Here is a 16,340-nt window from a genome sequence, read left to right as displayed (position 1 = left end):
GGATATTTCCGTAACTTTCATTGTGGATATTTCTGGAATTGGAACTTTCCATTACGGTTATTTTCAGTAACTCATACAGTACCAATAAGAATGACACATCGTTGTTCTTTTTGCAGTAACTCATACAATACCGATAAGAATGATAAATCAATAAATGAACGGATATTTGGTGTTGATAATAGTGGAAGTAATAGGAGTAATTTAATGAATTGGATAGTACCATCAACTAGTGTCAATCAACGAATGCGACGTATTGAGGAAATTTTAGATTCAATACCATATTTCTTTGGTAGTATGCTTGATGATAATAAATTACAAAGACGATTACTTCTTGAATTAGGTAATTTTTCTTCTTCATACTAATTCCTTTCTCATTGCTAATTTGTTCGAATTTTTGAATTTTTTTTGAATAGTGAAAAAATAAGTCAAATGTGTTTTTTTTCTCTGCTCACGATCAAAAATTAATCAAGTGTTAATAATGGATATTATCATATTATCATTATGATAACTAGACTTTACGACTGAAAAGTTGGGAAGGGCTCCTCTACCCAGACTTTTACTACAAATGCTACAAATATGAGTGTATTCTTCCAGCCCATGCAGTACACTTTTTTAGATGAGACATAACGTGCGCGAAACTGATCCAACTCTTCATCACCTAAAATTCATTTGCTAAGATCTAGTAAGTTAGGACAGTAACAGGAAAGTCCTTAATTAGAGCACCTTTCTTTTAGATGAATAATCTTACAGGACTAAAGAAGCTTCATCTGCCCGGCATTAGAGTTAGAGTTGTCCTTCTCCAAGGATGATTGCCGGTAGGCTAGTGAGCCTATCCTGCTCGTGGATACGTTTTGTCTGACCCTTCAATTGACACCTGTTCGACATAGGAGACCTTAGTAGAGACATATGCCATCGCCAGCATAGTTCGCAATCGCATTAAGGATTGAAGCATCTTGTCCTCAACAAAGAGTTGTTCACGGAGAAGGGCGTTAAGTTAATAAAGATGTTAATAATAATATAAAATCTTTTTTTTCTTTCAAATTAATTAATTCAATTCATTTTAAAATTTTCATCCTATGCTCTAGCATTTAATAGTAGGTGATTGTTTGTTGATATCATGTCCAAAATCAAAAGGGGAAATAAATCTGGAATCAAATTGGTACTTGATTGTATTAGAACCAAATGAAATTATTTTAAAAGTTAGAGTAAGTTCTGCATCTTTTTGCTTTTCAAAAAAAAAAAATTCAGGAATCTTCCGTCAGTGTTCAATATATGTTTGGGCATTTATTTAATTAGTTTTTAAAATTTAATGGACTTTTTGTTAAAAAACGAGAACAAAATTTAATTTGTAATGGATAACGAATGGAAGGAACTAATTCGTATTCAGGTATCATATCGTGATAAAGTTTTAAAAATTTGGAATGGTAATAATACCACATTACATCAATATATCGAAAAACGATTATTGAAAACAATTGAACGACCGTGGAAAATCATTCCGGAACAGGTTTCAAATTAAACCAAACTTTAGATGTAATATAATAATAATAAAAAAGTCTGATAGTAATAGTAATAATAACAATAATAATCAGAGCAATAATGATAATAATAGTTCAGCATAGTTAATGTGTAATTGGCAACTAAATAAGTATTGGTAAAAAGTTAATTTTATTTAATTTCATTAAATGTTCCATAATTAACCGATATAAAATATTCAAAAATGTTTATCAAAACTTTTTTATTTTATGCTAAAAAAAAATATTATCGTAAAAAAAAATGGTGAGAATTTTGAGTAAAATTAAAATATTTGCAAAAATTTAAAAATTAAAAAATTAAATTTTTATTTAAAAAATATTTGTTATAGTTAACCAAAAAGATGCCAATTATTTCTTCTCATGCATTTCCAATTAATGATGCAATTTTTCCATTGGGTACACTTTCACAAAAAACACTAAATATTGATGAGAAACGTTGGATACCGGTAATTGAATTGAACATAGCTAATTGTAACATTAATGAATTGAAATGTTTGATTGATGAAGCGGAAAAACGATTACGATTTGGATCAGTGTTAGCCATTTGAAAATTTTCCCTTTAACAATTAAATGAAATCAATAAGAAGAAATAAATAAATTGATGAATTGATTAAAATTGATAATACATCAATTTTATTTCATGTATAAAGGGAGTCTGATTAATTAATTTTTCAAAATTTCAAAATAATTTATATTAATTGTTCTTTTTTTTTTTTTTAATCTGTCTATGTAACTATAGTAGATAAGTATGAAAATCAATAATTTTCATTGTATGTTACATGTGATCCTAAAATTTGTATGTAAATCTCATAGTGATATAATTTTCCCAAAAAACTTGCTATTTCGGAGTTTACGAACTTAAATTTCATGTTGATAATTATGTCAAAAGGATAAGTTGAAGTTAAAAAAAGAAAAAAAAACTGGGTTTCAAAAGTGTATTACGGAAGATTGCAATTTTCCGGAACTGTTTATTGCAAAATTATTGTATGTTCAGAAGAATTTGGCGATTATGGGGTATATGTCAGCATGGTCCTGAAAATGTATCATTAGTTCTTGAAGATATAATTTACGGATCACTTGCTGATTTTGTTCGAACAGATTTCAGGCCACAGGATCAGGTTATTAATATGAAAATCAATTTTGTGGGAAAAAAAAAAGGTTACATAAGTTTACTTACTCGAAATTAGCAGATGAAAATGGAATAAGCCACACTTGGGGGATTTATTTAAATTTGGCTAAAGCCAAAATGAGTACATATGCAAAAAATCACTATGCCTAAAGAATTAATTAAATAAAAGCACATTAATTGCTTTACTATTGTCCATTTCTAATTAATGACTGTTCATTCTTATGGTCAAACAACGGACTAATTAAAGCAATATTCTCTAGAAATGAATTAATTTATTATGAATAGCATTGGAGAAAAAAATGGAGGGAAATTAAATTGAAATTTCATTTATTATTATATAAATAATTGGATGATAATATTAGTAATGATTGATAATATAATTTAGCATGATGAATGAAAACTTCTGATTTGTTTGTTGCATTTCAGTAATTCATTTCCAGTACAGTTTAATTTGAATTATTTTATTCAGATTTCCTACATTTGTATAATCAATTAATTATTTTCTTCTAAAACTTTTCAATTTTATACAGTATGTAGCAATATTGGTATGATATCAATTTATAATTAGGATATTTTAAATGAGATAACTTCAGTTTCTTTTTTTATTTTTTTTATAGCAATGCAAATTTGCTATGCAGGTAACAAATAATCTCTAAAATTTTATTTTATCATTTACCTCCTTAGTAATGTAAATTTGGTACACAAATAACGGATAGTCTACCAAAATTTTAGTATTTATTTTTTTTTAGCTATGCAAATTTGCTGCACAAATAGTGGATGGTTTACGAAATCTTGAGAAATATGGCTTTATACATTATCGTTTATCAATTGATGTTTGTTTACTTACTTATAATTACAATGTAAAAATTGCAATTTATGGATTAAGTATGGGTGAATTATATCCAACATATGTTGATCTTGATGATATTGATCAATGCAGGTTAATTTGAAATTAAAATTTAATATCTAATAAATATTCCACTTTTAAGTTTCAATTTTTTTTCTTTAATAATCCGAATTTTTTTTTTTTTTGATATATATATATCAAATATAATTTCTTAATTACTGCAATATATTATAATATTTAGTGAATAATAAATTTGAAAAAAGGAAAAAGAAAATAATCTTCAATATTTGAAATTAATAATATGAAAAAAAGCTAAATGTTTTCAGATGGTTACCACCCGAATGTTTATCAAATTCAGGCAATACTTCCGCTCCGTACAATGCATCAGGAATGATTTATTCTTTCGGGATTATACTTTGGTCAATGTTTCATGGTGGTGCATTACCATTTGAAGATGAACCTGCTGATAATATTCGAAATCCTCAATATCGTATACAGAATCCATTATATATTGAACCGGAATTAGTCCCGAATGAAATTCGTAATGTAAGTTAATTTAGCATAAACATCCTTTTTTTTCATTCAAGCAATTTATCGGAATTAATTAATTAATTGTGTAAATAAATAATTGAAATGATATATTTTAGTAACAAAATAAAAAATTGAATGAATCATAGCATATCATATCATTCGGAATGATTCAAACTTTTAAATTTTAATTTGTTTTACTAAATGTATTTTTATAAAAAGAAATTATGATATTTGATGTTTTTTTTTTTTTTTTGTCTAAAGATTTTTCTTTGATATCTTTATTATCTGACAGAAGGATTATGTTAAGTCTGTTTGGTGTAATTATTAATTAATTAATATAGTATTCTTGAACTGAAACAATAGATAAAATTAACCAGGACATTTCATGGGATATCCGGAAGGAAAATTCGTTTATCGAATTAGTTTGATGTTAATAATTTCAAATAAAGAAATTTAATCCATTGATTCGTTATGAAATATGCGCGAAAAGTTTCAAATTTAACCTTCACACTAACAGTTTATTAGCCTAAAATAATTGTTATACTAATATCATTACATTGCATTATTATCATTATCACTATCATTACCATACTACCATCCTTACATTTCATTATCATTACCACTATCATTACAATTATTCAAAGGAATTTCATATGATTTTGAATTGTTACAGAGTTTTACTGTAATTTCAGGTGATATTATCATGTTGCAGTGAAGATATTGCTATTCGTGGTCGTCTAAAGAGTATCAAAATATATCTTCGAAATTATTCTCCACCAGCAACATAAATTTTTCACTATGCTTTATCAACCTTTGATATCATATCACTAATCAACTTATCGAATAAATTATGCCTGAAAATTTGTTCCGAATTTCATTCATGATTATTTACATATAATAATTGTTTTTTGGTTGATTAGTTTTTTAATTATTTTCATATTAGCTATAAGAATTTGAAGGAACTGAAAGTTAATCGATAAAATTTAAATTTAAAATATATGGCAAATTTACTTTTGCAATAAAAAATTTAAAGTATTGATATTAGCTAAACCTTCAATGTTTACAATTTATAACGTCAATTGTTGCGAATAAATAAATAATTCTTAATATTGATATTTTAGATGATTCATGCATTGTTTTCAAACTTTCTAACAAATCAATTTTTAAATTTGAGCTAACTAGAATTTCCGAATTTTAAACTTGAGAATTTTTAATTTTTTGAATTTTCGAGCTAAATATAAAAGTTATAGCGAAAGCAACTGTTTTCACAGAATGTTACTAACTGCTGCATAAACTTTGACCTTTTCAATTCTTTTTTACTGATCAGCTGTTGCTCATTCTTCCAGCTAACATTTGCTCAAAAAATATACGCCTCAAATTGCAAATGCCCTCAGTTATCGATTCCAACAATTTAAACACATACACATAGATTGTCCAAGTTTTTATCCGATGACCTTTTTGTCTAATGAGCCATCTACCAAACCTTTTTTGTCTAATGAGCCATCTGCCAATTTCTTTTTTTTTTCATACATTTTTCTTCTCTCTCGCATCTCTGTCCTCTCAATTATCATTTAATTCGTTTTAAAATTTAAATCTTAGTCTTTTTTTAAACTATTTTTGAATCAATCGCTTTTTTATTTAAATAACAAATGAAAATTTTAATTTCTGATTTAATTTTTCTTTAATTTTTTGTCAATTTTTCATTTTGTTTTTTATTATTTATTCATTTCTATTGTTTCATTTTTTAAACAAATTTTTTCATCAATAGTATTATTGGATAATTACTAATATTGCTAATATTTTTCGATGCTAACGAAAGCAATAATATATGTTACAATATTACTTATTGGAAATGGAAATGCATTACGTTTGTATGATCCTGTAACTCGTATTGAATTACAGCAAAAAAAGGTATAAAATTTATTTTTCTCATTGACAATTTTCTATAATATCGATCGAAAAATTTTTGTTTTTTAAATGGAATTAAAAATCTTTGGTTCTTTTAAAAAAAGTTTTAAACAAAAAATTTTTAACATTCTTTTAAATGTGCTAAAATATGACAAAAAATTTTTAAGTTCTTTTTTTTTGCTCTTTTTTTCCACTTTTTTTTTTAAGGGTGACAAAAATTACAAATGGTCCGAAGAATGGTTGGAAAATGTACCCATTGATCATTTCTCATTTCATGACAATCGAACTTTTCGCTTACGGTTTCTTTGTATTTTTAAATAATTTTTTTCTTTCATAATTTTAATGAAATTTTTTTTGGGTTTATAAAATTCAAACTGAAGACGAAAGTTTTTTTTGTTTTTGCAAAAGATTAAAAGGCTAAAAATTCTAAAAGAATAGCTAATTTTGTATTTTTTAGTCCTATTGATTTTAATATTTTCATTAATTGATATTTTTTATCTTTTGATTTTATAAATTTAAATTTTAAGTTATTTAATAAACACCGATTATTTCGCTCATAATGGACCAATTTTTTTCTACACTGGTAATGAAGGAAATGTTGAATTGTTTGCACAGAATACAGTAAGTTTAAAAATTTTTAATTTTGATTAATTAAACTGAAAAACTTATTTTGAGCTTCGTCAGCATAATATTTGTTAATGGATTAATTATTTTATCGTATAGTTCCAAATCTATTTCAGCATTCCATGATTTTCTTTTGTGAAATTAGTTATTCAATAGGATTTGGTGTTTTTATTATTTAAATATTCAGCCATTAAGTACCTTGTTATTAAGTTTCCATTTATTTAGTATTTTAGTACTAATTTTGCTAAAATTCAACTTTTCCGAATTTCATTGATTACTTTTTTTCATCACTTATTTGTTTGATAGCCATTTATTTGTTCCTTTTTTAAACATTTTATTCTTATTATTTATTAAATATTACAGTATTATGAGCAGCACACTTTATTAAGCGCTTATTTAGTATATAATTATTTAAATATTCTATTTCTATAACTCATTACTTATTTCCCAAGGTGTTATTGATTTGCTCAAATGATTTCTGATTTATTATCGATTTCCTATTTAATTTCAAATGTATAACTCAGGATCAAAATTATGTTCCCTGCTATTACTGATTAGGTCAATAATGTATGGTGGAAAAAGCAGAAATTTCTCTATTTCATAAACAATTATTGATTTGATCAAATATTTGATTTCTACCATTCATTATTTATTTATTGAACAATTATTGATTAGGTGAAATATTTCATTCCAATAGCATTCATTATCTTTTCGTAGATAATTATTGATTAGATTAAATATTTGATTTCTGATTTTTTATCAATTTCTTATTGAATAACAGATATCGATGTATTACGTGAAATGATTAAAGTATTCATCAGAATTTTTCTAAGATTATCGTTTCCTTTTTTCACATACATTTATTTATTTAATAAAATAAAATTATGTAAAGTACAAAGATGAAAATATTTTCTATTTTAAGGGTTTAATGTGGGATTTAGCACCACAATTGAATGCAATGGTTGTATTTGCTGAACATCGATTTTATGGGAAATCACAACCATTCGGTAATAAAAGTTATATAACAATTCAAAATTTCGGTTACTTATCATCCGAACAAGCATTGGGTGATTTTGCACTCCTCATAAATCATCTTAAAAATAAAGTAAATTTCAAATTTTTTGTTTAAATTTTAAATTTTTAAAGAAAGATTATTTGAAAAAAAAAATGGGAAAGAATGAAAATTCTACTTTAAATATTAAAATTTAAGCTATTAAATTAAATTATATTAATAGATATTTGGGAATTTATTATGGTCATTTTAGTAAAATCAAATAAAAACAATTACTGAAATGATAATTGATAAAAAAAGATATTATTTAATTGAATTTTTTTTGTTATCATTTCAATTAACTTTTTACATATTTGATGATTTAGGCTTTGCAAATTTTGCTATATTAATCAATTTTATTTTCATACGTATTGAAGAATCTTTTACAAAAATCAATACATGAACAATAAATGTTACGGAAGACTAATTTGATATTTGTGGGTGACAAATATATGTGGACAACTAATTATTTATGGGTAGGAAATATATGTATGGACAAGTAGTATAAGTGGGTGACAAGTAGTATATGTGGGTGACAAATATATATGAACAAATAGTATATGTGGGTGACAAATATACGTAGGCATATAGTATATTTAAGAGACAAATATATGTAAGCAAGTAGTATCTGTCAATGACAAATGTTCTTTTTTGAGTATTATTACTTATAGACATTTGATATTTATGATAATTTTTGTAAAATTGCAAATTAAAATATTATAAAATTTGTAAGGCAACGATAGTTTATCACATTTTTTGTTTTTAAATTTAATTTGTTTGTAAGAAATGATGTTAATCATTACATTTTCAATTAATTCAGTATCTTTCAATGGCTCAAAATTCATCTGTTATCGCATTTGGTGGATCATATGGTGGTATGCTTGCTGCATGGATGCGTATCAAATATCCACATTTGGTTGAAGGGTATTTTGTTATAAAATTTTTTAATTTTATTAAATTATTTCTTAATTTCATGAAAAAATTCCCTTCAACAAATCTTCTTGTTGTAAAATTTATTTTCATAAAATTGAAAATTTGAATCAATAATATTATTTAAAGATTGAAAAGGTAGAAATGTTGCTTGTTCGTTTGATAATTGTATGAAAACTAAAAAATGAAGGAATGGCAATATTTCAGATCGATAGCATCAAGTGCTCCGGTTTTTTGGTTTATTGATATGTCTGTACCGGATGATGCATATAGTCATATTGTTAAACGTTCTTTTGTGAATTCCGGTTGCATCGAGAGAAATATAATTAATGGATGGATTGCACTTAAAAATTTATCCTCAACAGGTCAATTTTTAATTTTTTCTTCCTCGAAAATTTTTAATTTTTTTTTATTTATTGTCTTTTTAGCATCTGGTCGAGATTATCTCAATCGTTTATTTCATTTGGATAAAAAATCGTACTTGAAAAGCAATACTGATTGGATAATGCTTAAAGAATACCTTGAAGATATATTTCAATCAATGGCTATGGTTAATTATCCATATCCGAGCAATTATTTAGCTAAACTTCCAGGATGGCCTGTTAAAGTTAGTTTTCATTTCACTTTTTTTTCAGCATTATTTTACAAATAATTGATTTTATGCATCGATTATTCTATTTATATGCAATGAAGCGTCCCGAAATTACCAAAATGTTTCGAAAATTATCAGTGGAATTATCAGTTTACAATTTATTGCAATGTTTTTATTGTAATTAATTACAATTTGGTGATAAAAGATGCAATTAGAACATTAATACTTAAATTTGAAAAAGATGAAACTCCGTCCATTAATTTTTATAACCCTTTTTAAATATCTTTTATAATTTACTTTTTTGTTACGGAAAATTAAATTTTATCTTGTAGTTATTTTAGATTAACGTTAATTTGAAATACATTTTAATTCATGCAATGAATATAACTTACAATTATGTATTTTTTTTTTCATTTTGGCATATTCGTCTTGTTTGCTAAGCAAATTTTCCTGCACATTTTAATTTGTTTTCTTTGCTAAGCAAATTTTCCTGCATATTTTAATTTGTTTTCTTTGCTAAGCAAATTTTTTGTGCAAATAAATTTATTACTTTTTTAATTTTTAGAAGAAAAAACAAAAAATTTCTTCAATACTTTTTTTTTCTTACCTTAACAATGATTGAAAATTATAATCATATCATTATCTAATGCAACTCTTACAATATGCATAAATAAATATCCAAAATCGTATTTTTTTTTTGCTTTAAAATATATCCTTATTTTAAATCCTGAAATATCTCATTTATACTTGCATGCAATCCTATTTATCGTAATAAAAGTTTATCATATTTCAGTAAGATATCTGGTGATATGAGATATCCCAAATATAGTATATGCAATTTTAATTTATTGTAATGAATGGTTATAAGAAGTTTATTATATTTAAGTAATCGATGTAATTAGTATGTGTAATCTTATTTATCATATTTCAAGGTTGCATGTCAATTTTTCAACAATACTAACAAACAAACTGATAAAGAATTGGCGCAAAGTATGTATGGGATAATGAACCTTTATTATAATTATACAGGCCAAAAGGAGCAATTTTGTATTGATCCAAAAGTATGTAAAGATACCGCATATGAAGCACTTGGTGATCCAATAGGTTGGTCATGGCAGGTATTATTCCTTTTTTTATGTTTGAAAATTTTAATTGAAATTTGAAATGAGCAAATAGAATTTGAGAGGTTAAAAATTTTTTTTGGTAAAAAAAAAGAATGCAAAATTTAACAAATCAAGAAAAAAAAGTTGTGGCATAAATTTTTCGTTTTACGCCATTTTCAAGCTAACAAATGTTTCGAATCTTCCAAATACGATAAATTACTGTGAGAATATCAAAATTGCTTAATTATCTTGATAGCTAATAGTTCATGTAATAAATGATTATGGGAACATATAACTATACAAATTGTAGGCAGTTAATTAACACTATTCCAATATAATTGTAGACAGTTAATTAACACCATTCCAACATTTAGGATTATCTTTTTTGTTTAACAAAAAAAAGAAATTGAAATTTTCAAAATATTATTTAAGTCCTGCACTGAAATGATCATGCAACTATGTTCCAGTGGTCCACCTAATGATTTCTTCATTAAAAATTGCCCATTTACTCTTGAAGGTACTATTTCAATCTTCAATTTAATTCATTTTTATTAATCTTTTGCTTTAATGAATTAATTCGGTTTACCACTAATTCTCCTAATTTTCAATTTTTAGCAATCTTTTCTACAAATTTTGTAAAACTAACTTTTAAAGGAAGAAAAAACATTTAAATATAAATCTCATAATAATAGTACGAGTACTTAATTAGCCAAATTAATAATGTTTTAATCAAAACTTCAGTTAGAAAAAAAAAGACGAATTATGGTAATTAATAGCCCATTGAATAGCAATATATTGTTAATGAATAATGTACATAATGATTTTGGTAATTTGCCATATATTACCAAAATGGGCCAAAAATTTAGATCAAGAATCATACTGTATCAATGCATTTGGTAAACTTGGATATACAAAAAATTTAATGCGACCACATTGGAGTATTTTAAATTATGGTAATCAATATCCAACGGCTACAAATATTATATTCAGGTTATTTTATTACATTTATAATGATGTTATAGAATGTGCTAAAATATTAATGATTTTAATTAATTTAAGAATTTCGATTTTTTTTCCTCAATAATTTGATGCTTATTTTAGATAATAATATTGAAATGGTAATTTTATATATTCTTGAAAGTATTTTGTGCAATATTTACATACACTTGCAAGATTTTTCTTTATTTCAATTTCAAATTTGAATAATTAAATCGTTACCTTAGAAAAAAAACTCAAAGAAAATATTAGTGTTGCATAATTAATAAGATTTATAAAATACAATACTCAAAGCTAAATTTTAGATAACATCAATTTGGAGAATAAAAAAAAAAAGGAAAAATGCTATTTTACTATACGATAGATTTACACATATATCATTTAAGGATTGCTTTAACAATTACAATAATTAATACTTTTGGTTAGCATACATTGATAAAGCGCTTATAATGTAAAGGTAATTAGGGTATATTGATTAAATAATGAGTAGAATACAAATTTTATACACTGATAGTACTCCTACTTATACAGAAAAGAATTTGGATCGTTTTTAATCTTAATCATAACCCATTTTGATACATGCAAATTAATTATATCACCAGAAATTTAATTATGAATTTTAATTATTTTTCTTTATTAGGGAAATTTTCCGTATTTATTTACAACAAATAGTGAAAATTTTTAATACAGTATGTTTTCAAATTTGATGAAAATTCCTTGATCGAAATTTATTATCGATATTACTGTTTGCTTTATTGATTATAATTAATTTTTCCAGAGAGAGCAAAATGCATTTAAAAAGAGGAATTTTGAAATGAAATAAAAATCGGATTAAAATGAGAATTTATCGATAATTGCTTTAAAGTATTGTAATTATTCAAGTAATCTTCATCCTCTTTATTTTGCTAATGAATTAAAATTTTGAATTGTGAAAAATTGAAGTAACGGATATCTGGATCCATGGTCTGCTGGTGGTTGGTCATTAAAATCACAACTGATAGGACCATTAATTAGTATTATCATTAAGGTTAGCTTTTTTTAATCATTTCAAAAATACATCTTTTTCAACTAATTATTAATCATTAATTAGTGAACGAGCTTTTTTGATATTTTTGATTCATTTATATAAGAAAAAAATTTAAGAACTTACGAAAAAACTTAAGAAGAAAGCAAAAAAAAGAAATATAAAATATTCAATTCACAAAGGTAAGTAAAAATATTTGTTAAATAATATGCTTAAATTATTGGAAATATTGGCAGATAATTAATATTTTAACAGGTAATCAATATTAAATGAATAATTATATAAACAATTTCAATAAAAAGTATGAATTTTAAGGATGGTGCGCATCATTACGATCTACGTGGTGAGCATCAATTGGATACGAAATCAGTGAAAGAAGCAAGATTGTTGGAAAAATTATGCATCAAACATTGGTTAAAAGTAGCAAAAATGAAGAAACAAAAAAGTTAATTATTAAATTTTCAATTCAAATTGTTCTTTTATTCTTTTCGAAATAAAAAATCTTTTCTGCTTGCTTTATTGACAAATATTACGAAAAAAAAAGAATGAAAAATAGAAAAATAAATTTAATTGTACGAACTGAAATAATTTAATCTTTTAAAAAATAAAAAAAATTTCCACATTTAATCAATAAATTTTATAGCAATTCAATAGAATGGTAGAAAAAAATTTTTTTTTGATTTACTTTGAATTGAAAAAAAAATGAAAGATCTTTCTAGAAAAAAAAAGAAAACTTCATAAGTAAAATGCATACATATCTGTTATAATTGTATTTATAATTTAGAAATTTTTCCTCATAACCAGGAATATTTTCCGGTTTTATTTTATTGCTATCTTCCAATTGATGTAATCACAAACAAGTCGTTATGATCGGTTTTCATTTCATTTGTATTCGATTCCTTATGAAACATGAAAATATCAAAAAAAGAAACGAAATATTCAAAATCAAATGTGTTGTAACATTGCATCATTTTAATGATTTAATCAATCAGTGTTTAAAAATAACCAATCGAGTTATGGATTTTTTTAATATGATATTTTTGATACTGTAATTGGAATTAAAATTACAATTTGGTAACATGCAACACTTTGATAATACATTGTAGCTAACATTATCACAACCAATTATTTATTTGACACTGATATTGCATTATGATTAATTCGATTATTATGTTATATTTTAATCTTTCCATTATAATTTATTTTATATTAAATTAATAACTTCGTATAAGTAACACTTAATAATTCGATATTAAAATTACTAAAATGATATTAAATGAAATAATATATTATAACTGATATCATCATATCCAATTATTTATTTGATATCGATATTGCATTATGATTAAATCGATATTATGCGATTTTTTGATAAATGCATTATAAGTGATATTATATTAAATTAATAATTAAATATCATATTTGGTAATACATTATAATAGATATTATCATATCAAAATATTAATTGAATATTAACATTGCATTATAATTAATTCCATATTATATGATATTTTGATCTGTATTATAATTAGTATTATATTGCATCATTTAATATTGTATTTTATTATTCTCAAATAGAATACAAAAAGCATACATAAATGTAAATTTTCAAAATTGCTATAAAACCTCCCAAAAAAAAAAAGATGATAGAAGTAGAGATTAGTATGAATGATAAATTTTAAGTGATAATAAATGCAATACTTGGAATTATTTTTACTTTTGCATTTAAGAGGCAAAAGGAAAGATTGCAATATGAAATATGTTAAATTCAAAAGTAAAAAAAAAATTTTAGTCTAAAAAATGCAATTTGAAAATTTTTAAAATCAAAGCATACCTTTTCAACTGGCTCATACTATGACAGTATTAAAATTTACAAATTTTTTTTTACATAATAACGCCAAAATAAAAAAAGAAAAAGAAAAAGTGGAATACTTATCGTAGGATGAAATTAATGCAAACATTTACACTTTTAAATTATTTATTTTTACAACTAATTTTTTTTCATTTTCTTTTCAAAGTGGTAAATTTGTTTGAAATTTCATTCATTATCTTTATTACTTTTTTTTCCGTTTCTTTTAGCTATAATATTGAATTATTAAAATGGATTTTTCAGAAAATAAAAGATAAAGCAATAATTTTGTATTTGTTTGTTAAATTATTTGAACAGAGAAAAGATTATTATTATTATTATTGTTGTTATCAATGAAGCATTTCTTAGCTTCACTAACTGATAAGGATGGCTTTTGTCTTATCAATTACAGTCAGTTTTTTCTATACAAAAGCATTATATAATTTCTACATTTTCCCAATTTAATACGGAAAGTAAACATATAAAAATTTTTATAGAAATTTCCAATTTTATCATTAATTAAAAAAAACTTTTTCAGCCAATATTTTTATAATTCATCCATAAAATATTGAATAAAGTGATTACTTTGTGTTAAGTAATTTGATTTAGTAATTAATTAATTACATTAAGATGAATCCTTATTTAGAAATATAATAAATTCATCCATGTTTTTTAAATTTTTATTTACACACGGTTAATAATTTTTTTTTCTTGAAATTATTATTAATTAAATGATGGATTTCTTATTTTTATTTATTAACAGATAAGGGATAAAAACTGAAACTTATATTTGCAATGATTTAGATTATTCGTTCATTTTTATCATTCTTCGAAATTTATCATCATCTTTTCATTTTTATTATTTCTCTGATAAAAATTAAATTTTCAGGAAAATGGCATCATTTTTCCATTATTATCCATTTCTACCATTGATATTATTAGAAGGATTAATCGTAGGAGTGATAAGTATTAGTGATAATGTTAAAAAACGTGGTCTATTTCCTCCAATTATAAATTTCATTCCTCCAACATTCATTCGTAATTCATCGAATGATATATGGATGACAAAAAAAACAATGAATAAAATGGAAGCAATGAATTATGAATGGGATATTAAATGGTATCAATCAATGCCAATTGATCATTTCAATTATCGAAATTTGGATACATTTGGTCTTAAGTGAGCAATTCTTTTTGTATGTTAAAATTGATAAAATTAAAGTTTCTGAAAATTTTGATTTTTTTTAAAAATTTATAAAAATATGGCAAAGAGAATGTGAAAGGAAAAAAAAAGTTCCCTTACTTTGCTAATAGTATATGCTTTTTTTTTTTTTTTTTTTTAGAAATTATATAAAAGATTTTTGGTAAATGATAATAAATTATTCCGGAAATATAAAGAATTATTTCAAAACAAGAATACGTTATATCGAAAATGTAATTAATTATTTGAAAAGTTTTAATAAATTTATTTTGGTGACATGACATAGTGAAGAAGGAGTGAAATTTAAAAGTTGAAAAGATATTATTTTAATGTACATTATTCTTCCTATTATCGTTTAATATTTTTAATCGATATTTTTTTAGTGAAAAATTCCTCGAAAAGCAAACAGTATATAAATTATTGATTTATTTTCCTAATTTTTTTTTTTTTGAAATTTATATTTTCATAGTTTTTCATTGCTCTCTATATATTAAAAAAAAAAAAAAGCACAAATTTCCTTACTTTTTTTTTAAGGTATTTAGTAAATTATTCCTATTTTAATTGTGATGGACCGTTATTTTTCTATGCTGGTAATGAGGGAGATATTGAAACATTTGCGCAAATGACGGTAAATCTACCTTTTTTCTTTTTTAAAATTAATTTAACAACAATTGTGTAAATTTGCAATTAATAAAAATTAACAGGGTATTATGTGGGATTTAGCACCACTATTCAATGCTGCTATCGTATTCGCAGAACATCGATACTACGGTGAATCGCAACCATTTGGAAAACGAAGTTATATGGTACTATTATGGACTTATATGATTATGTCTAGTTTTTGAATATTTGACGACATTACTAAATTATTTGAAGTGTAAATGATCACTGAATTTTGAATTATAATGATTACAGCACTATTGCACTATTGACGGTACGGTATCCTTAGATACAATGCCTCGTTTTTTGGGCATAAGGTTGCAAAAAAAAAAAACAAAAGAAAAACAAAAGACAGAAAAT

General features: G+C 24.0%; 3 protein-coding genes across 3 annotated transcripts in view; all 3 read left to right on the top strand.

Annotated features, from left to right (window-relative positions):
* Positions 1 to 1,351: 1,351 nt before the first annotated feature.
* Positions 1,352 to 4,830, top strand: LOAG_06859 (TK protein kinase; the record flags this gene model as incomplete). Its single annotated transcript, XM_003142395.1, has 6 exons — positions 1,352 to 1,507; positions 1,865 to 2,070; positions 2,530 to 2,653; positions 3,414 to 3,604; positions 3,838 to 4,057; positions 4,735 to 4,830. 6 exons carry the CDS (start codon positions 1,352 to 1,354, stop codon positions 4,828 to 4,830), a joined length of 993 nt encoding a protein of 330 aa, XP_003142443.1.
* Positions 4,831 to 5,848: 1,018 nt separating this feature from the next.
* On the top strand, positions 5,849 to 12,720 carry LOAG_06858 (hypothetical protein; the record flags this gene model as incomplete). Its single annotated transcript, XM_003142394.1, has 12 exons — positions 5,849 to 5,953; positions 6,158 to 6,249; positions 6,478 to 6,571; positions 7,497 to 7,679; positions 8,446 to 8,549; positions 8,763 to 8,920; positions 8,984 to 9,162; positions 10,080 to 10,265; positions 10,683 to 10,767; positions 11,117 to 11,240; positions 12,189 to 12,273; positions 12,586 to 12,720. 12 exons carry the CDS (start codon positions 5,849 to 5,851, stop codon positions 12,718 to 12,720), a joined length of 1,530 nt encoding a protein of 509 aa, XP_003142442.1.
* A 2,484-nt stretch (positions 12,721 to 15,204) lies between these two features.
* LOAG_17491 (serine carboxypeptidase S28 family protein) overlaps positions 15,205 to 16,340 on the top strand; it is a gene marked incomplete at both ends in the record, with an annotated part of 6,196 nt that continues 5,060 nt past the window's right edge. Inside the window, 3 exons of the mRNA XM_020450153.1 lie at positions 15,205 to 15,299; positions 15,855 to 15,948; positions 16,025 to 16,126. Of these exons, the coding sequence (XP_020306219.1) occupies positions 15,205 to 15,299; positions 15,855 to 15,948; positions 16,025 to 16,126 (291 nt within the window). The remainder of the gene's footprint in view (positions 15,300 to 15,854; positions 15,949 to 16,024; positions 16,127 to 16,340) is intronic.

The sequence above is a fragment of the Loa loa genome (genome assembly GCF_000183805.2).
Source record: "Loa loa unplaced genomic scaffold supercont3.82, whole genome shotgun sequence".
Lineage (NCBI taxonomy): Eukaryota > Metazoa > Nematoda > Chromadorea > Rhabditida > Onchocercidae > Loa > Loa loa.
Note: the sequence above shows the minus strand (reverse complement) of the source record. Positions and strands in the feature narration are given on the sequence as shown.